The sequence below is a fragment of the Carcharhinus amblyrhynchos genome, chromosome 3, assembly GCF_965287045.1.
Source record: "Carcharhinus amblyrhynchos chromosome 3, sCarAmb.v2.hapA, whole genome shotgun sequence".
Taxonomy (NCBI): Eukaryota; Metazoa; Chordata; class Chondrichthyes; order Carcharhiniformes; family Carcharhinidae; genus Carcharhinus; species Carcharhinus amblyrhynchos.
This window is the reverse complement of record NC_137326.1, coordinates 13268440-13291452: the sequence shown is the minus strand read 5'-3', so window position 1 is coordinate 13291452 and position 23013 is coordinate 13268440. Positions and strand designations below refer to the sequence as shown.

General features: G+C 45.6%; 1 protein-coding gene across 2 annotated transcripts in view; it reads right to left on the bottom strand.

Annotated features, from left to right (window-relative positions):
• The window catches only part of LOC145335764 (sodium-coupled neutral amino acid transporter 3-like), a 144995-nt gene that overhangs the window by 71475 nt on the left and 50507 nt on the right, over positions 1 to 23013 (bottom strand). For both annotated transcript variants that reach the window (XM_080181492.1, XM_080181498.1), the window contains exons 5-7: positions 9753 to 9826; positions 7319 to 7411; positions 4058 to 4139 (exon numbers count right to left, since the gene is read on the bottom strand). In XM_080181492.1, coding sequence (XP_080037618.1) covers positions 4058 to 4139; positions 7319 to 7411; positions 9753 to 9826 — 249 coding nt within the window. The remainder of the gene's footprint in view (positions 1 to 4057; positions 4140 to 7318; positions 7412 to 9752; positions 9827 to 23013) is intronic.

The following is a 23013-nucleotide window of genomic DNA, read 5'->3' as shown; positions in this document are numbered from 1 at the left end:
CTCCAGTAGAAGCCCTGGCTTTCATAGAGAGGTTCAACTTCCTGAGCCAACAACAAGTAGAACATTCCCTATATAGACTGGGCAGCGATTGGCCTCCCTATCTCTGCAGCTGTCCTGTTCCCTTCACTGTCAAGGCCTTATTGGGGATTGCGCCACTTGTGAGGACATCTAGTCAAACGGCAAATGTTTTGGGGCAGCTCGCTTTCAGCTCTTGCAAATGCAGAGTATTTGCACCCTGGTTTAATATTTAATCCATACTCGGGTAAATGAGGCAGGAATCCAAAACAAATCCCACCCGCAGTGATTTGCCTTTAACTGTTCACCTGCTGAATAAACAGGAAATCATTATCCTGCAAATGGAGCAACTGCTGTGACATTTGACTTAATCCCTAAACCTATGCATAAACAAAAGTGCCACAAGGATGCACTGTGCATAACCCTTACTCTGCTGAATAAACATAGCATCAGTGGTTGCCCAGCGCACAACCCTTACTCCTGTTCAGTAAACAGCAACTCCTTTTAGTAACACAGTGAGTAACCCTTACCCTGCTCAATACAGTGGCGCAGTGGTTTGCACCAGCGCCTCCCAGGACCAGGGACAAGGGTTCGATTCCTGGCTTGGATCTGCGTGGGTTTCCTCCAGGTGCTCCGGTTTCCTCCCACAGTCCAAAAGACTGTTAAATGGGTAAGATGGGTATCGAGGGATGTGGGCCAAATGCGAGCAACTGAGACTAGCTTAGTGGTAAAAACTGTGCGGCATGGACAAGTTGAGCTGAAGGGCCTGTTTGCATGCTATAAACCTTTCTGACTCTATGTGCTGGTTGGGTGCATTGATCATGGTAAATTCTCCCTCAGTGTTCCTGAACAGGTGCTGGCGTATGGTGAATAGGGATTTTCACAGTAACTTCATTGCAGTGCTAATGTAAGCCTACATGTGACACTAATAAATAAACTTTAATAAATAAACTTAGGTGTTGCGCTTCATAAGTATTGTTGGAGCTGCACTCACCCAAACATATGGAGAGTATTCCATCACTCCTGACTTGTGCCTTGTAGATGGTGGACAGGCTTTGGTTGGGTCAGCAGGGTAGGTACTCTCTGCAGAATTTCCAGCCTCTCACCTGCTCTTGCAGCTACAGTATTTATATGGTTAGTCCAGTTTCTGGCCAGTGGTAACCTCTAGGATGGAGGATTAGAATGTCTAGGGGAGATGGTTGGATTCTGTCTTGTTGGAGATGGTCATTGCTTGTCATTTGTTACTTGGCAACTATCTTCTTCAATGCTGGAGGGCCTCCTATTGGTCCTCTAGCTTCTAGTGCGCAACCCGCCATCCTTAATTGGACAATGAGCTCATTGTCCGAGTACACTGATTTTGAGGAAAATCACGGAATTGTTACCTCGCAGAAGGAGGCCATTTGGTCCATTGTGTCTGCACTGGCTCTCCAAATCAGCATCATGACTTTGTGTCATTCGCCTGCCTTTTCCCCATTCCCCTGAACATTGTTTCTATTCATGTAATCATCAAACGTCCTCTTGAATGCCTTGATTGAACCATGTGGGGAGTCTGCACATTCTCCCCGTGTCTGTGTGGCTTTCCTCTGGGTGCTCCGGTTTCCCCCCATGGTCCAAAAGATGCGCTGGTTAGGTGCATTGGCCATGCTAAATTCTCCCTCAAGGTACCCAAACAGGTACCAGAGTGTGGTGACTAGGGGATTTTCACAGTAACTTCATTGTTAAATGTTAATGTAAGCCTACTTATGACACTAATAAATAAACTTTATGTTACAGTCTCCAGTTGAATAGAGAGGTGGCCAACCTGCTCCTAATCTCTCCCAAATCCATTATCAATCAACAGGAAAATGAACAATTTGGCAAATTCTTCCATTTAGTTGATCACTTCCCTCAGAAATATCCACAGGACTTGCTTTGATTTTCTGCTATCATACCCATCACTCCTCCAGGGTTTATCTTTATCTTCTGTCAAGAGATTGGGAATCCCCCCAACCCCCTCAGTGGAACTTCAACCTCCAAGTTTCTGGTATCATTTCTAAGTTATGTTGTGGTCAATAATGATAAATCACCACATTGAGATTGTGCTGGCCCTGGAGAGAGTCCAAAGGAGGTCCAGAAGAATGATCCCAGGAAAGAAAAGCTGGACGTATCAGGTGTGTTTCAGGATTCTGGGTCTGTGCCCGATGGAGTTTAGCAGGATGAGGGAAATTCTCAATGAAATTTACAGAACACTGAATGGCCTAGATAGAGTGGACATGGGGAAGATTAGTTGGAGAGACTAGGATCCGAGGGCACAGCCTCAGAGTAAAGGGACGATGCTTTAGAACCGAAAAGAAGAGGAATTTCTTCAGCCAGAGGGTGTAAATTTATGGAATTCATTGCCACAGAAGGCTGCGGAGGCCTGGTTATTGAGTGTATTTAAGACAGAGATAGAAACGTTCTTGACTGGTAAGGGAATCAAAGGTTACAGGGAAAAAGCAGGAGAATGGGGTTGAGGAAATTATCTGCCATGATTGAATGGCAGAACAAACTTGATGGACTGAATGGCCTAATTCTGCTCCTACATCTTATGGAAACTTCACTCACAATATGCCACCAAAATAGAAGTGCTTTGATATTAGCAACACAGACCTGTTAGACCTAGGGTTCTGAAATGAAAGGGCCAATTTTAACCCTGCGCAGTATTTGAGGCTTTATGCCAGGATGGTCGGGAAGGGCCTGGGGAAACGATCGAGTTCCTCTCAGAGCATGATGCCTAGAAAATTGAGTTCAAGGGTCTAATTTGATGCTCTAACTCAGGCTCCCACCTAAAATCAAAGGGAATGATTTTTTAAAAATTTTAAATTAGGCCTCCATTTCTCTGAGGCAGTTAACCTTTCCACGCCAGCAGACAAAGAAGTAAGATATGTTGGGGTCAGAAATGTAGACTACCCTCGGCTATTTTGTCTCCCCAACCACCTGACCTCACTCGACTAGGTGGGGGTTTAAACTTGGCTTTTAAGATTCTATTCAGGTAACACATTCAAATTTAAAACCAATTGCAGGGGAAACTTCTGCATCGTGTTCAAATCTCTGTGACAGCCTTCCATCTCTTAAGGTAATGGTTTGGTCAACTCCATTGACCCCCAGTCTGGCTCGGGGGTCTCTGCTACACGTGCGGCAGAGGAAGACTCTGGGCTGAGAAGGTGTACAATTCTCTGGCCTCTTTTTCTCTGGATCCCCTTCTCATTCAGCTAAGATTTTCATTTCTGCTCACCATTATTCTTCCAAATGGTCAACCCCCAGAGGTCACGGCTATCAGAGACTGCCTCAATGTGCGCCACCTTTATACCTCACTTGAAGGTGTCCGTGTAGCAGACGTATGGACACCCAGGAGGTCGTGACCCAATGGCCGGTTCCCTGTGTGCCAGAGTCCTCGGATTTATGACCATCATCCATCTGATGAATGTGGCTGAGCAAGCATAGACTTTGTTGCCTTAGCTGATGGAATTAGCACTACCCAGGATCTTACGTTTGCGACCTCGTCCTGCCGAGAGATGCTGAGGATATGTCCGGGACAGCAAAGGTGAAAATTGTTCAGCCTTTTCTCCTGTCGCGCGTATGTTGTCCTCACTTCACCGGCAGTGCTGAGGTCACAGGCGTGAGAGATTTGCACTTCTGCTGTTCACAGTTAGGTTGCATTTCCTGCTTATATTTAAGATTTCCAATTCCTGAATTTTATTTTTATTCCCAGTTGAGGCATTGCTGAAGTCCCGTAATTGTCTCATTGACCCGGCTCTGTAATACAATCTGTCGCGCAGTTCACCTCATTCAGATTCCAATACTTATAAATTTATAAATACTCCAGAATTGGAAGGAAGATCAAATTTCCTGGTGTCGTCTTCTGTTCTGCTGCTGGAGGTTTGGTAAAAACCGTATTTGCCCCACAGATAAAAAGGGATTTGGTCAAATAATGGTCAAGGAACAGGAGCTAGCGCAAGGAGATTTACACCAAACCCTGAACTTCTCTTCTACCCTTTCCCAATTTTTGGGAGCAGTTACTCACCCAGCTCTCTCCTCAATGTTCAGAAAGGCCTGGATCACCAGGGGGAGTTCATACTTCACAATGTAGAGATAACTGGACATGGCTGAAAACAGACAAAGGGTGTTAGCCTGAACTTTCTACTTAAACCCCAACAATAATCATCATGGAGAGGGTGTATCTCCATCTTGGGAAGTGACTCTTTAAAGGGTTTCAGACTAGTTGGAATTTTACCAGGAGACATGCAGGGAGACAGGGTTGGGGCATCTTACCAACAGCGGGACAGGATGCAGCAAGGCTGCTGCCCCGAGCTGGCAGGCAGCTGATTGACAAGGTAGGAATTTAGGGAACGGCAGAAGGTGGGTGGGGTGAGAAAAGATGGGTGGGTGGGGATGGGAGAATGGGAGTGTGGGAGAATGGGAGTGCGGGGGGATGGGAGTGCGGGGGGATGGGAGTGCGGGGGGGATGGGAGTGCGGGGGGATGGGAGTGCGGGGGGATGGGAGTGCGGGGGGATGGGAGTGCGGGGGGATGGGAGTGCGGGGGGGATGGGAGTGCGGGGGGATGGGAGTGCGGGGGGATGGAAGTGCGGGGGGATGGGAGTGCGGGGGGATGGGAGTGCGGGGGGATGGGAGTGCGGGGGGGATGGGAGTGCGGGGGGATGGGAGTGCGGGGGGATGGAAGTGCGGGGGGATGGGAGTGCGGGGGGATGGGAGTGCGGGGGGGATGGGAGTGCGGGGGGGGTGGGAGTGCAGGGGGATGGGAGTGCAGGGGGGATGGGAGTGCGGGGGGGATGGGATAGTGGGGGGATGGGAGTGCGGGGGGATGGGAGTGCGGGGGGATGGGAGTGCGGGGGGATGGGAGTGCGGGGGGATGGGAGTGCGGGGGGATGGGAGTGCAGGGGGATGGGAGTGCAGGGGGATGGGAGTGTGGGGGGATGGGAGTGCAGGGGGGATGGGAGTGCGGGGGGATGGGAGTGCAGGGGGTGGGATTGCGGGGGGTGGGATTGCGGGGGGTGAGATGGGTGGGGGGAGGTTTGGTGATAGGAATGGGCAGAGGGTTGAGAGAGAGACGGGCAGGGGAATTAGGGAGCCGGAGAAAGGTCAGGGTGGGAAGTGGTAAAGCGGTAGTTTATTGTTAACAAGAGACAGAATGTGCTCAGTAACGATGGCAAAACAAAATAGCAGCTATGCTCTTTGGACCGGTCCTTAATTTACCCAACCAAGCTAAAAGGGAAATGTGATATTAGAACGTGCTTTAAATGGGGAATACATGTACATATCTCACAGGTTGTACAAGACACTTCAGCCGGTTGCCAGTTGGATAGCACTGCCATAGATGGATGCAAGGTGAAATTGGCAGTGCTTGGTTCATAGATAACCTAGCAGCACTCCCAAATTTAAAACGGCTAATGGATGCAGAGAACTTAATGAACAGAACATCAACAGGGGACGCGTGTCAGAGAACTACTTGCTCTGTAATAATCAGTTATATCAGTGGGCAATGTAACTGAATTACACACATATCAGAAAGTCACAGATGCTGCCTGATGTTGGACCAAGTCACTGAATAAATATTCCGTGCAGTGGATCATTATTACACGATATAATTAGAAAGGGTCAAGTTGAGGTCAGTTTTAAACGTAAGTGTACTTGCAGAAGAAACGGTTGTTATGATGCATGGGGATATCAGTGAGAGAGTGATGTTAATGAAGCAATGAGGCAGCGTGTTGTAACATCCTGGCCGGGGTTGTATAGGCAGCTTTCGTTGAGTATTGGGACCACAGCATTCCAGGTACTGGAGTTGTATGAGATGAACAGTGCAAGCAGAGAGGGTGAAATGAGTCCACCTAATTTTTCCCATAAGAACTAAATCAAGCGAATAAGTGTGAATGCAAATGGAAATTTCAGCAAATTTCCTCAATTATGGAGAACATTAGGCTCTCTTTCATTTTATTATTGAAAGGCAGCTTTTATGTCAATGCTTCGATGGGAGCAGCTCATCGTAGCCTCTGGGTGAAAAGGAAGACCTACTGATTTGGGTTATAAAATTCAGTTTGTTCTGAGGTGGAGTGGAAATGGTTTAGTGAACACCACGTACATGGATACGACTCCCGTAGCCAAACTAAGAGTTATTTTTTTCTCTCTGGGTTGAGGAGTTAATGGTTTGCAGGTCAGCCTTCCCACCCAGTCATCTCACCAAATATTCATCTTGATATCTTTGAACTGATACCTCAATGACACCGGGGTAAAGACAGGCCTTGAGTCTATTGTAGAACAGAAGTAGCAGCAGCAGGAATAGGACTTACAACTCCTTAAACCTTCCCTGCCATTCAAAAAGCAACAACCATGAAATCCAGTCACTGCTAAAGGTGACCAATCATCCATCAAGTCTACACTGGCTCTCCAAAAGAGCACTTTGCCCAGGCCCACATCCCCCAACTCACCCTGTCACCTTTCACATTTGCCATGGCTAATCCACCTAACCTAACATCTTTGAACACCAAGGGGTAATTTACTATGGCCATTCCAACTAACCAGCACATCTTTCGATACTAAGGGGATAATTTAACATTGCCAATCCACCTAACCTGCATATCTTTGAATGCCAAGGGGCAATTTAACATGCCCAATCCTCTTAACCTGCACATCTTTGGACACTAAAGGACAATTTACCATAGTCAATCCATGTAACCTGCACATCTTTGAACACCAAGGGGCAATTGAGCATGGCCAAGTCACCTAACCTGCACATTTTTGGACACTAAAGTGTAATTTAGCATGGCCAATGCACCTAACCTGCACAGCTTTGGGCTGTGGGAGGAAACCGGAGCATCCAGAGGAACTTTTACATCAACTCAATTTTTCCCTTCTACTCGCATATCCCTTGATCCCCTAAAAATCTATGGAGCTCTCAGTTGAATATACTGAACATTTACAACTCAATAGAGTGGGGGATTCTATCAGTTCCCCAGTCTCTGTTGGTTCACTGACAGTTACGACAAAGAACGGCCGGATTTTCCCTCTAGGTATTTTTTTGGGGGCTTACTATCAAGTATTGAATTGTCCTGGTACTGCTTTCGACACCTAAAGATTGTCAGTGAGTAATGGGAACAGCAGAGCATCTTAAATATGGCACTGTCTTTTCAGCAAGAGCAAGACATCATTTCAGTTCCCTCCAAGGTCTCTCTGGGAGCATTGATGTTCTGTGCCCCCACACAAACACTATCAAAAGACAAATACTTGATCTCAAGCCCGTGGAATTTTCAACTTGTTTTGACTTCTTACCTCCAATATTCTGCAGGGTGATCGCTATGGCAGCTGCTAGCTTTCCTGGAGTCCCAAATGCCCTGAAACCAAGCTGCTCGTATGCACGGATTCCTGCAGGAAATAACATAAGGTAACTTGAATTGCTAAAAATAAGGCCCAGACTTTTGAGATTTGTAGTTGAGTGCTTCAGAAGTATTTCTAAAGAACAAAAGATGCTACCATCTGTTCTCCCAGAAGAGAAAAAAAATAATAAATCTGGGAAATGGCTGGTGCTGGTCAGAACTGGTACCTTAAAATGAAACTCCAGTTCAGACCAGTGCCAGTCAGTTCCAGGTTTCTAAACACATCTGAACACAGGAAAGGCAGCACTGCCAGAGGAGATGGGTACAATGGGAATGAATAATTTGCTGTAAAGTTTTTATATCGAAGATACCTGAACTGAAACTGCATTCCAGTGTATCCTCACCAGAATATTTGCTGGACTATGCCACATAAATCCAGGTATTCACCACGGCTAATCCCATCTAACCAATGGGCAATTTAGCATAGCCAATTTATCTAGCCTGCACACCTTTGGACACCAGGGCAATTTAGCAAAGCCAATCTATTTAATCTGCACATCTGTGGACACCAAGAGGCAAATTAGCATAGCCAATCCACCTAACCTACACATCTTTGGACACCAAGAGTCAATTTGGCATGGCCAATCTACCTAACCTACACATTTTTGGATACCAATGGGCAATTTAGTGTGGCCAATCCACCTAACCTGCACATCTTTAGACACCAATGGGCAATTTAGCATGGCCAATCCACCTAATCTCCATATCTTTGGACACCAATGGGCAATTTAGCACAGCCAATCCATCTAACCTGCACATTGTATCAAAGTCTCAGAAACATGAACTTTCCGGATGGTACTTTGCAATACTACTGTTGTCAAAGGATATACAGGCTGATTCCTGTATCCACCCTTTAAATATATAGTCAAACCAAGCGGTCATGGTAAATCTGGAAGCCTGCGACCAGGCTGTCTGGCAGCTTCCTCAGTCCACTGATGGTGCACCGTATGTTGGGACTAAAACCGGCCATGAGGTTAAACTGTGTAGCAGAGTTTCAAAAGTGGCAGGTTCATTTATTGGCCTCTTTTAGTCCTTGGATTACCAACAATGATCAGATGTATTCCTGAAGGCTTCAGCTCGTGGCCTATCACCTCAAACAGTCCAGTCCAATATTCGAAGAATAAAACCTTTATAAATGTTTTGAATACTTCTATGATTTTTCTCTGATTTTGCTGACAGCGGCACTCAGGAGATTAATCCTAGATTCCTGGATTCTTGGAAACTCTTAGTGTCACTCTATGTGTAGGAAACCATTATGCAATTTTCCCATGGAAAATTTCCATCCAAGAAATGATAGCCAGAGTAGGTCAAAACCTAGGAGCCCTGTGGTGAATAATTCACGTCCTGACTCCCCAAAGCTTGTCCACCATTTATAAGACACAAGTCAGGAGTGTGATGGAATACTCTCCACTTGCCTGGACGTGTGCAGCTCCAACAGCATTCAAGAAGCTTGACACCATCCAGGACAAAGCAGCCCACTGGATTGGCAACACATCCACAAACATTCAATCGTTCCACCACTGACGAACAGTGGCAGCCGTGTGTACCATCTACAAGATACACTGCAGGAACTCACCGAGGCTCCTTAGGCAGTACATTCCAAACCCACGACCACTAGCATTCAGATGGACAAGAGCAGCAGATACCTGTGAATATCACCATCTGGATATTCACCTTCAAGTCATTCACAATCCTGACTTGGAAATATATCACCGTTCCTTCACTATGGCTGACTCAAAATCCTGGAACTCCCTCCCTAGCAGCACTGCATGTGTCCCTACATTTCAGGGACTGTATGGTTCAAGTGGCAGCCCACCACCATCTTCTAAGGGGCAATTAGGGATGGGCAATAAATGCTGGCCCAGCCAGCAAAGCACACATTCCATAAGATGCATTTTAAAGAAAGCCATAACTCCCACATGCTTCAGTATAGCTGTAACATCAGAGGAAACTAATAACACAGGTAACTTTGTGTTGAATACTCTCTTCCACCTTCTTCTGTCAGGAAAAACATACAAAAGTCTGACGTCATGTACCAACCGACTCAAGAGCAGCTTCTTCCCTGCTGCCATCAGACCTTTGAATGGACTTACCTTGCATTAAGTTGATCTTTCTCTACACCCTACCTATGACTTTAACACTACATTCTGTACTGGCTCCTTTCCTTCTCTATAAATGTCTGTGTAGCATGCAAGAAACAATACTTTTCACTATATGCTAATGCATGTGACAATAACAAATAAAATCAAATCAAAATAAATTAAAGGTGTGTGATTCGTTCCCGCTAGGATGAAGTGAAACATTGAGAGGGGCCATGCAAAGTCACTTACCAACCACTCCAGAAGCTTTCAGAAGCAAGTGGATGGAATAGGATGAGAGTAAGGCCACAGTTGTCAACAGAAAGCTGAAAGAAAACAGCAGAAATGGATCATTTTCAAATTATCTGTGCACTGTTCAAATTAAACTATTAACTTTCAGTTTCTCAATTTCTGCCCAGAGATTTAATATTCTTAGTAATATTCTATTCAACATGAGAATTGTATTTTGTCCGGTATGGTGTCTGATTTTCAATTGTGTTTCTTATTGAGTTTGCCCCTCGTAAACCACACCAATAATAATTGATCACTCAAACACACCGGAAACTGCATTTTGTCCTGACCCATCCTTCAATCTGTTTTTGAATTGTAAACCTCACCAAAAACTCAGAGAAGTTTCAGGAGGAGGATGTGAGACGGTCACTCGAGATCAGGAAGGCTCATAAGGAAACTCCCATTCCAATGCGAGCTCTCTTTTGGCTGCTAAATCTGTGGAGGGTTATCACCGTCTCTTGTTACCACCCCAACAACTGCAGTCATGGGCTTAGCTGACAGGGGCAGTGGGTGACAATCAGGGTGAGAAACATGCCTTGAAGTACGTCTTCCTCCATCATTTCCAGGGCTAGCTGTGACAGCCCTGCTGCTGGGATCGGCTAACTCAGCACAGCCCCAAGTTCTGAGTTGGCAATCTTGCTCAGAAAAGGGTATGGGAAAGTATCAGGCTCATGCAACAAGGAACGCTCTCCAGTGGTTGGGTGATGTAGGGGGTAATTTTAATCCTACCCACCCAGGAAACTATTGGGCTTGGGCCAAATGCTGGTTTTACACTCTGGTCAATGTTATTCTCATTAAATTCACTGGACACTAATATAGGGCAGGCTGTTCAGCCAATGTTGCAATTGATCCTATGAGAATCTGATTTTTAAAATGACCCCTTTTTTCGAGGTACCACAGATTAAAGCTTCACTCTATATCAAAACTTACTGAGATGGCCCACTCCCAGCAAGATAAGACCGTAAGATAGAGAGCAGAATTAGGCCATTCAGCCCTCCAAGTCTGCTTGCCTTTCCATCACGGCTGATATGTTTCTCAACCCCATTCTCCCGCTTTTTCCCCATAACTATTAAGGGTGGCACGGTGGTTAGCATCGCTGCCTCACAGTGCCAGAGACCTGGGTTCAATTCTGGCCTCAGGTCACTGTGTGGAGTTTGCATGTTCTCCCCGTGTCTGCGTGTGTTTCCTCTAGACGCTCCGGTTTCCTCCCACATTCCAAAGATATGCAGATTAGGTTGATTGGCCATGCTGAATTGACCCTAGTGTCAGGGGATTAGTAGGATAAATATGTGGGGCTCTGGGAATAGGGCCTGGGTGGGATTGTGCTTGGTGCAGACTCGATGGGCTGAATGGCCTCCTTCTGCACTGTAGGGAATCTATGATGACCCTTTGATCCTCTTACCAATCAAAAATCTATCTACCTCTGTCTTAAATACACTCAATGACCTGGCCTCCACAGCCCTCTGTGGCAATGAATTCCACAGACTCACCACCTGAAGAAATTCCTTCGGTGCTAAAGCATCGTCCCTTTATTCTGAGGCTGCTCTCTGGAATCCTAATTCCTTCTACTAATGGAAACACCTTCCCCATGTTCACTCTACTCAGGCCTTTACGTATTCTGTAAGTTTCACTTAGCTCCTCCCTCATCCTTCCAAACTGCGTTGAGTACAGCCCCATAGAGTCATAGAATCCCTACCAGGGATACCCACAGAATCCATAGACCCAGATAGGTAATTGTTTGCATCTGCCTGCAATACTCTCACTCAGCAGGGTTGTGGAGAGAGAAGGTGGGGTGGGGGTGGGGGAAGTAGCACGAGCTAACTTGTTCTTGCAGGGAGCAGTCAGGGGCTTAACTGTCCTGTGCTGAGCACACACATCACAAAAATAATGAACTGAATTTGGGACCTTCCCAGCACAGTTCATTCATCCATTGAAAACTGGGGGGAGAGCAAAATAAATGCAACTTTTATGACAAAGAGTGACAATAATGGGCTGTTAGCAGCTTCACAGTTTAAGAAAGAACAGAATTTGTAAAAAAAATTGTTCTCGCTTCCCCCCCTGCCCCAAGTCCCAAAGGAGCAGTGATGAGATGTTTCACAAATTATGGGACAAGTAACTGTACTGTCTGTAACACGGTGGCTGTTAAACATACAAATCAGGGTATTCTAATGCCTGGTACAACAGCGATTGCCAAAAATAGTTCCATTGACAAAAGCCTTGTTTCTCACAGAGGGGAAAAAAAACACTTCTTCAGTGTAGGAACATATTTGTAATAATTTTAGACACCAGCACATTCCAACAGCAGCTTTCCCTCCTCCACTTTTTTTTTCTTTTCAATGCTGTGTGAAATGTTAATTTCTGACCCTTTCAGGGTTTTTTTTTTAAGCAGCGCGTGTGAATTTTGCCCTCGGCAGGACAAGGGAATGGAACATTTTGCAATCCTTAGCATTCTGTGAGTGGAGCAAACACTCCCAAGACAAGGCTCAGTGTTCCTTCGTCAGATTGCCAACTCTGAACGAGTGTGCGCTGGAGATTTTATCACATCTTACTCCCATTCAGTGAGGCCTTCCGCTGCCTCATATTCAATTTGTTTTAAATAGCTAGGGAAAAAATATAACTTTTTTAACCAATCCACCATTTGAGTTTTATTCAAGGATTAATCTCTAACTCTCAGACAATCCTGGAGTGTTGGCACCTCTCCTCTCTCATGTATCTCAGCCTCAATTTCACAATAGCGTTCCCCCATGGCAGCTGCCTAATATATTTCTCACACCAGTGTTCTCGGAGTGAAACTGCCAGTCTGTGACTGAACTTTGGCCAACTGCTTGCTGCGTGATCATGCCATTAAGAAGGTGCAAAGTTATTCCAACGCTTTCTTTTCTAATCCGGGTGCCCTGCGTAAATTTAGACCCGCTTGCCATTTTAAGGAGATTTATTGATCACCCATTAATCAACCGCGCTGCTATTTTATCATCCAGCTCCTAAGCACATCAGTGTACAAATCTGAATCAGCCCCCCACTCCAGCTCTGCCACAGTATGGCCGACCCCACACTTATTGCCACTCTGCTATCCAGCTCACGTTTGTCAAAGCATGAGGTACAGGACAGCACAGTATGTGCCATCAGGCCTGATTGACTGCAACATCTGGGAGAATTAGTGCCATGGATTAATGAAGGAGGGACAGTCACTAAATCCTCCTTCTTTAGTCAAAGAGCTAAAGTGATGAATTAAATCCCAGCAGACTTCAGATGCAGAAAATTTCTATCTCGACTTTTGAAGAAACGAGCACCGCAAAATATTTCATGCGGTGTGCAATTCAATCGTGTCCGATTTTTGCGTCTGCTATAAAATCAGATTTATGCAATTGGAATGAACTCAGTAGGTTATGTCGACACCATGTTAGAGAAGCTGAAATGTGAGAACCCAGGCAGACTGTGATGGCAGGGTTTGTATTCACCTTCAGTAATACATACACATTTGGCAAATCTGTCAAATTACATTCATAACATTCCAGTTGCAAACACAAGCTTTCAATCCCTTTCTCCGGTACATACTTCGATTGCTCGTACTAACTTGATCTTTCTCTACACCCTAGCTATGACTGTAACACAACATTCTGCACTCTCTCGTTTCCTTCTCTATGAACAGTATGCTTTGTCTGTATAGTGCACAAGAAACCATATTTTTCACTGTATGTTAATACATGTGACAATAATAAATCAAATCAAAATATTACAAAATGTTTCTTAAATTCAGGACACGGAAGAAAGTTTCAAGGTGATTGAGACAGGTTTGGATTCATATGGCTGTGCAAGCTGCACTTGTATTAACTCCTTGATGTATAAATCCACCCCTCTGTCTCCATTAGTCTCTATTAGTTACTTCTGCCCAGTAACTCTGGCTATTATTGGAGATTAACGGGTTTTGCAGTGCACCCACCAGCCTGAATCCTAAATTCTCCTCAGTATTAATGATCTTGATTTGATTTGATTTATTATTGTCACATGTATTAGTACACAGTAAAAATTATTGAAGCAAAATACTGCAGATGTTGGAATCTGAAACCAAAAGAGAAAATGTTGGAAAATCTCAGCAGGTCTGGCAACATCTGTAAGGAGAGAAAAGAGCTGATGTTTCAAGTCCAGGTGAGCCTTTGTCAAAGCTTTGATAGAGGATCATCTGGATCGAAACCTCAGCTCTTTTCTCTCCTTACAGATGCTGCCAGACCTGCTGAGATTTTCCAGCATTTTCTCTCCAGTGAAAAGTATCATTTTTGCGCACTGTCAAGTTCTTGCTGCTGCAGCTGGCCTCAACTCAGCCCCCCATAGCTATCGCGGGGGCCCATGGTTGGTCACAAGTCCCACACCACCTGGATATATCTCCACCCGGTTCCCCCACTGCCCAGACTGATCATGCTCTCCCTCCCCTCATCTGGTGAGACCACAATGGCAAGTGAGCCCAGTCGACTGTGTCCCAGGCTCATTAAATCAATGTTAATGCTGTTTTAAATATACTTAAGTAAATTATTCAGCCTTGCACCAGAATTGGGCGAGAGGCTGATCGTGCCGGATATCCAGTGCTGCTAAGATTGGGAGAGATGAGAAATGGGACATGAACCCGCAAACATGGCCAGAGTCTTTGAATATTTCTAAAGCAGAGGGGTTGAAAAGTAAGGGGTTGATAAGTTAATTGGGAGTGCAGATTTGAGGTTACCATCTGATCAGTCATGATCTTATTAAATGGCCTAGCAGGAACAAGGGGCTGAATGGCCAACTCCTGCCCCTTGTTTGTATTTGAGGAGTTGTGATCTGTACTGAAATTTATCCAAGCATCAGTGCACATGATACTTCTGGTCTCAACAAAGAACAAGGAACAAAGAACTGTACAGCACAGGACCAGGCCCTTTGGCCACCCAAGCCTGTAGTAATCATGTTTACCTATCTAGACCAACTGCTTATATCCCTCTATTTCCCATTTATTTGTATATATCCAGCTAAGTCTTAAATGTGGCTAACGTAACTGCTTCAACCCCCTCACTTGGCAGTGCATTCCAGGCCCCCACCACCCTCTGTGTAAAAAACCTCCCCCGCACATCTCTTCTGAACCATTCCCTCTCATTCCTTACGGGGGTGATGGTTAACTTACCACAAGTGTTGGGTAGTTAATTAGATCAACTAAAGAGTCTATTAAGGAACGTGTTATGATGCCACCCCCTCAACCACGATGGTCTGGCAGCTGTGGCCTCTGATGTTAAGAATTTGTAAATGCTCTCCAAAGCATCCATCTTGTGGGACCCTCTCTTCCCCTTCCCACCTCATTTGCTCACACCACTGACAGTGCGGCTGCTGATCTCTCAGTGCTGGGGGGTGGTGAGTGGGGGGTTGGGGGGGGTACTTAGAGCTCCAGGAACCCACCTATCTACTGTGCTTAATTGGGCAGGGTCCCTTGCAGGCAACCACTTGATCAGCCTCCTTGAAGACTGCCCTCTGGAGCCTGGCTCCAGAATGTGTAGGTTCCTCCCAACAGTGGGATTGGGTCCCACAAACTAAAATCCAGCCCATAACTCCATCCCTTCATTGTTACTGGATTAAAAACCTGGAACTTCCTTCCTAATAACACTACGGGAACAATTCTGCCTCAGGTGTTGCAACAACTTAAAAAGGTGACTCAACACTAATTTGAGGAATAGATAATAAATGCCTGTGCCAGTTGGCACCGCCCAACCATGCCTCTGGCCACCCTGGGGCTTCAATGGCTCTGAGTCCCCTGACGTGGTCATAACACCTGGTTTCCATTTGTGGAGACCAGTAAGTTTAAAGTTTATTTTTTAGTCTCACAAGTAGGCTTACATTAACATTGCAATGAAGTTACTGTGAAAATCCCCTAGTCGCAACATTCCAGCGCCTGTTCAGGTACACTGAGGGAGAATTTAGCATGGCCAATGCACCTAACCAGCACATCTTTCAGAGTGTGGGAGGAAATCGGAGCACCCAGGGGAATCCCATGCAGAAACAAGGAGAATGTGCAGACTCCATACAGACAGTGATCCAAGCCGGGAATCAAACCCAGGTCCCTGGCGCTGCGACGGGGATTCTCACCAGGTTCCGCCTGTGTCCAAGGGTCGGAGAATCCAGGGAGTAGGGAGAATCTGGCTTCAAACTATACCAATCTGGTCCCCACCCTCACTGGGCAGGATTATGTCCGGATGCAGTGGCTGGGAGAAGCCCAACGGGGGTTTGTGCCAGCAGTAAACATACTGGGCCCCTCGCCTACAATTCTCCAACCCATGCCACCAGGTGAGATCTGTGTTGGGCGTGTCATGACCAGGAAACTGGGGTCTTTGCTTGTTTAACATGGACTTGATTCTGATCCCAGCCACAAATGGGACTTTAACAGGTAAATATTGAGGAAAAAATGGAGTGGGTGGGGGTAGTGGAGGAGTCGGGGGGGTGGCGGGGGGGAGGTCTGTCACCCACATAATATTTTCAAAAGTGAGTTACTAAACTACTCAAGACCGATTACTTTATGCGACTGTTACCCGATTGTACTGCCCAAACAGAGAATTTGTAATGCTGATTTGAGCCAGTAAATCTCTCTGCGTTAGAAGCTTTGTTTTCTGGGCACATACTCTTATTTTGTATTTGCAATGGTTCTGACAGCGCCCATAATCCATCACCTGAGGCAACATCTGCACGTTCCTGGGCCCTTTGTTCACACCGACACATACAAATGGACATCTGATGTATAAACATTAGTAAAGACCGGGGTACTCACGCACTCTGTCGCAGATTTGTGGGGGAACTTCAAGATTAGACTGTGGATGAGGGGGAAAGTGAGAGCATTTGCAAAACATGGGGATAAGATATGAGCGTTGATATGCGCTGCTGGCAAGGGCCCTGAGACTGAAGGCATGCTCGCCCCCTTCCACCTGATTAATCACTGCTCTTATTTAAAGAGAGTTGCACTCTGCAGGATGACTGAACGAGGACGTCAGCTCAGACTTCATGACGTGGTTCAATATTTTGTTTGAGTCTCTGCCTATTTCTATCACAGACACACACCAGCACAAGCCAAACACGTAGACACGACCGAGGGTAAGTTTTTTTTTCCCAAAAAATTGGAGGACCAGGTGGAAACAATTTCCCTCTGTGCAGCGAGACATCCTTGCCATTGGCAACCTCAGCGCTGTATTTTTATCCCGCTCAGAGAGCCACATTGCCAATGAAACTCAATTTCTTTTCACTGCTGTTGGCTTGCCTGCAGGAACTTGCAGGATGTGACTGCATGGATCAGTGTTAGAGACATCGGAAATGAGAACAGGAGTATGCCATTCTGCCCCTCAAGCCTGCTGCTCCATGTGGCTAGGTTGTGACTGATTGTCCAGCTCATTTACCATTTGCCCACGCTATCCCCGTGATACTTTTAATACCCTCTGTACAACATGCATAAAACAAAGATCAAAGAAAATTACAACACAGGAACAAGCCTTTTGGTCCTCCAAGCCTGCCCGACTTAACTAAAACCCCCTACCTACCTGGGACCATATGCCTCCATTCCCATCCTATTCATGTATTTGTCCAGACACCCCTTAAAACTCACTATTGTATCTGTTTTCAGTACCTCCCTCGACAGCAAGTTCCAAGCACTCACCACTCTCTGTGTAAAAAACTTGCCTCGTACATCCCCTTTAAACCTCGCCCCTGGCACCTTAAAACCTGTGCCCCCTAATAATTGACTCTTCCACCCTGGGAAAAAGCTTCTGACAATCCACTCTGTCCATGCCCCTCATAATCTTGTAGACTTTTATCAGATTGCCCCTCAACCTCCATCGTTCCGGTGAGAACAAACCAAGTTTCTCCGATCTCTCATAAGAACATAAGAAATAGGAGCAGGAGTAGGCCAACTAGCCCTTCGAGCCTGCCCCGCATGTGTCTGACAAATTTACTGGAGTTCTATGAGGATGTGTCTAGGGCGGTGGGTAGAGGAGAGCCAGTGGATGTGGTCTTTCTTGATTTTCAGAAGGCGTTTGACAAGGTGCCTCACAAGAGGTTATTGCAGAAGGTCAGGGGGCATGGAGTTGGGGGTAGGGTGTTAGCATGGATAGAGGATTGGTTGTCAAATAGGAGGCAGAGAGTGGGGGTTAATGGGTGCTATTCGGATTGGCGGATGGTGACTAGTGGAGTGCCCCAGGGGTCGGTGCTGGGGCCTCAGCTATTTACCATTTATATAGATGATCTGGAGGAGGGAACCGAGTGTAGGGTGTCGAAATTTGCTGATGACACCAAGATTGGGGGAAAGGCAAATTGTGCAGAGGGTGGGGAGAGTCTACAGAAGGATCTAGATAGGCTGGGCGCATGGGCCAGGAAATGGCAAATGGAATTTAATGTTGGCAAGTGCGAGGTGGTCCACTTTGGTAGGAATAATGGTAGGAAGGATTATTACTTACGTGGAGAAAAACTGCAGCAGGCGACGGTGCAGAGGGACCTCGGGGTCCTTGTGCATGAGTCGCAAAAACCCAGCTTGCAGGTGCAGCAGGTGGTCAGGAAGGCAAATGGGATGCTGGCCTTCATCGCGAGGGGGATTGAATATAAAAGTAGGGAGGTCTTGCTGCAGCTGTATAGGGCATTGGTGAGGCCGCAGCTGGAGTACTGTGTGCAGTTTTGGGCGCCGTACTTACGCAAGGATATTTTGGCCTTGGAGGGAGTGCAGAGGAGGTTTACTAGGCTGATGCCGGAGTTGAGGGGGTTGAGCTATGAGGAGAGGCTGAATAAATTAGGCTTGTACTCGTTAGAGTTTAGAAGAATGAGGGGAGATCTCATTGAGACGTATAAGATGATGAATGGGATGGATAGGATAGAGGTGGAGAGACTCTTCCCGCTCAGAAAGGATAGTAGGACTAGGGGGCACAGCCTCAAGATAAAGGGGGCGCGGTTTAGAACAGAGTTGAGGAGGAACTTCTTCACTCAAAGGGTGGTGAATCTCTGGAATTCTCTGCCCGTTGAAGTGGTGGAGGCTGCCTCGCTAAATATTTTTAAGACGCAGGTTGATGGGTTTTTGATAAGAGAGGGGATTAAGGGTTATGGGGAGAGGGCGGGAATGTGGAACTGAGCCACGACACTAATGCCCTCCATATCAGATAACATCCTGATAAATCTTTTCTATACCCTCTCCAAAGCCTTCACATCCTTCTGGTAGTGTGACGACCAGAATTGAACAGTATATTCCAAGTGTGGTCAAACTACGGTTCTATAAAGTTGCAACATGACTTGCCAATTTTTAAACTCAGTACCCTGACCGATGAAGGTAAGCATGCCTTATGCCTTCTTGACTACCTTCTCCACCCGCATTGCCACTTTCAGTGGCCTGTGTACCTGTGCACCCAGATCCCTCTGCTTATCAACACTCTTAAGGGTTCTGTCATTTACTGTATATTTCCAATCTGTATTCGAGCTTCCAAAATGATTACCTCACATTCATCTGGATTAAACTCCATCTGCCATCTCTCTGCCCAAGTCTCCAACCGGTCTATATCCTGCTGTATCCTCCATTGGTCCTCATCGTTATCTGCAAATCCACCAACCTTTGTGTCGTCTGTAAACTTACTAATCAAGCCAGTTACATTTTCCTCCAAATCATTGATATGTATTACAAACAGCAAGAAACAATATTTCTCACTGTTTACCAAGACATATGACAATAATAAATCAAATCAAAAAAAGAAAATCTCTGTTATTCTCTGCCTTGAACATATTCAATGATTGAGCTTCCATAGTCCTCTTTGGGTAGGGAATTCAAAGGTTTACCACCCTGTGAATAAAGAAATCCTTCCTCATCTCCGCCTTAAATGGCTTATCTCGTATTCTGAGACTGTGTCCCCTGGTTCAAGACTCCCACCCACCTGCCAAGGGAAACATCCTTCCTGTATCTACTCTGTCAAACTCTGTAAGAATTGTGTATGTTTGAATGAGATGACTTCTCATTCTTCTAAATCCTAATGAATACTGGCCTACTCTCATCAATCTCTCCTCATAGGGCAATCTCAGGAAGCAGTCTGGTGAACCTTCGCTACATTGTCTATGTAAGTAGATCCTTCCTTAATGGGTTGGCACGGTGGCTCTGTGACACAGCACTGCCACCTCACAGCGCCAGAGACCTGGGTTCAATTCCGGCCTCAGGTCACTGTCTGTGTGGAGTTTGCACATTCTCCCCGTGTCTGCATGGATTTCCTTTGGGTGCTCCAGTTTCCTCCCACAATCTAAAGATGTGTGGGTTAGATTATTGGCCATGTTAAATTTCCCCTTAGTGTCGGAGGATTAGCAGGATAAACATGTAGGGTTACGGAATTGGGCCAGGGTGGGATTGTGGTTGGTGTAGACTCAATGGGTTGAATGGCCTCCTTCTGCACTACAGTGATTCTATAAAACTGCACACACTGCTCCAGGTGAGTGCGTACTGACGCTAATACAAGGCCTCTTTATTCCTATACAATAAAGGCCTTATTACCATTTGCCTTTCTAATTGCTGTCCCTGCAGCAATTGCAGTCAGTGACTCATGAAGAACAACACACAGGTTCCTTTAGAAATCAGCACTTCCCAATCTCTCGCCTAGTCTGCATTTCTGTTTTTCCTATCAAAGTGGATAACTTCACATTTCCACATTATAATCCATCTGTCACGTTCTTGTCCAATTTCTAAGCCTGTCTAAATCCCCTCAAAATCTTGCATCCTTCTCACAACTCACATTCCCACCTAGATTTATGTCCGTAGCAAACTTGGAAATATTACAATTGATCAATAGGTTGTGAATAGCTGGGGCCTAAGCACTATCCTTGAAATGCCCCACTAGTCACAATGTTGTCCCACTTGCTGAGCGCAAAAAATTAAGGCTGACTCTGCAATGCAGTACTGAGGGGCTACTGAACCGTCAGGGGTGTCGTCTTTTGGATGAGACCAGAGGCTCAGGTGGAGATCTCACGGCACTCGTTTGAAGAGGAGCAGGGGGATTATCTTGGGTCTCCTGGCCAATATTTACGCCTCAACCAACATAATGAGAAAACAGATTAGCTGGTGACTATGGCATTGCTGCCATGGGAGCTTGTGTGCACAGTTTGGCTGTTTCGTTTCCTAAACTACTCCAGTGGCTACACTTCAAAAAGTACATCATTGTCTGTAAAGTGCTTTGAGACATCCGGTGGCTGGGAAAGATGCTGTTATCGTGGAAGTGTTTCTTTTTTCTTAATGTTGATCAGCTAATAGTTTGTGGTTGTCGATTCCCCTGGGTCCCTTTGGGCACTGGTGAGCATCAAGCTGGTGAGGTGTAATGATTTTAATCAGTCAATTGGGATGGGCCTGTTAGAATATGAACCCCCTGATTAAGGACCAAATTGATGAACCCATCAAGGAGCCTTTTGCTTTGTATTTAATTAGGTGTGTCAGTTCCTCTGGGACTCTGAGTGCAGACTGCTAATTGAAAATGCTCGGTCAGACTTGTAAATAAAGAGATTTTGATGAAGGGACTTCTATCTCTGAGGACATATTACACAAGATTTAAGACTTAAATCTTGCTGCCAACTTGTGCAATAATGGGAGCTGGGTGCTTTAGGTCAATGCACTGATCAAATGGAAAGATAGATCTAAAATGGAGAAATTAAGTTGAGGTTTATTTATTAGTGTCGCAAGAAGGCTTACATTAACACTGCACTGAAGTTACTGTGAAAATCCTCTAGTCGCTACACTCCGGCGCCTGTTCGGGTACACTGAGGGAGAATTTAGTATGGCCAATGCACCTAACCAGCACGTCTTCCAGACTGTGAGAGGAAACCGGAGCACCCGGAGGAAACCCCTGCAGACACAGGGAGAACGTGCAGACTCCGCACAGACACTAACCCAAGCTGGGAATCGAACCCGGGTCCCAGGCACTGTGAGGCAGCAGTGCTAACCACTGTGCCGCCCGTGAAACTTAAGTGGTAAGCGGAGAGTTTATTAAGTCTCCCTTCCTTCCTGACATCAACTGCAAGCATCCTTGAACATTCGTGCGTGTCCAATTTTAGCTTTGACTTTTTATTTTCTCCCTTCTGTCACCATCTGTGCCCCTCAGTCAAGAGGGTGGGCAGGTGACTAACCCGCCCTCCCAGACCGCTGCCAAAAGCTGCTCTACAGCTGCCAGGAAAGGGTTATAAAATGACCTTCTCTCTCATTCTGTGGCTCAGACTCTGCATGTCCCATCCAACACCGTCTCTGGAGGGGTAGAGAACTTCTCTGGTGCATAATTATAGCCTCAAATCAGGATCTTGCCACTTTATAATCACCATATTGGCATCTCCGTGTGCCAAGCATCTGCACAAACATCCATCTCTGCTTTCAATATGTGATGCAGGGTAACATATGCTCAATTTATCAACTGATCTACCCATTCCAAAGTGTCCCTCATCCAAATATGGGCATGTGAACTGATTAACAATGAATTGCTTGACAAAACTTCAAATATTTATTGGTGCCACAGATTAGAATTATTATTACTTTTGGATTCAGATAAAACAATCTCATTAAAATATGTAAGATTTCAAAGTTAGAGTGACTACTCTGTCAATCCATTTCTCCATATAAATGTGCCAGATCTTTACTGGTTATTATGGTATCTTAGGTAAGATATTAGTTCACATTCCCAACAACAACCAGTATTGTGGGCAGAATTTTCCCCTCCTGCCCACCAGGGGAATCGTAGCAGGCGGGACATGTCCATGCAAAGCTCCGTTGGCCTCGGGTGGGATTTTCCAGTCTTGGGGCAAGTGCTGTTGGAAATTCCTACCCTGTGTCTTTCATGTAGATAAAATATTCCAAAGTGTTTACGTAAGCTTTAGTGAAAAAGATTACATTAGTCAAAGTTCAAGTTCAGTGGATTGATTTTGGTAAAGGATGAATTTTTGGAAAGATCAATTGGAATAGATAAGGATAAATGTCTTTCATGTCTTCAGGAAAATCCAGGATGTCTTTAAATACTTTACATCCAATGCAATACTTTTGAAATATAATCACCACTGACATGTGGTCAAATGCAGCAGGTAATCTACACACAGACAGCAATTTTTAAATTTTATTTATTAGTGTCACAAGTAGGCTTGCATTAACACAGCAATAAAATTACCATGAAAATCTCCTAGTCACCACACGCTGAGGGAGAATTTAGCACGACCAATGCACCTAATTAGCATGTCTTTCAGA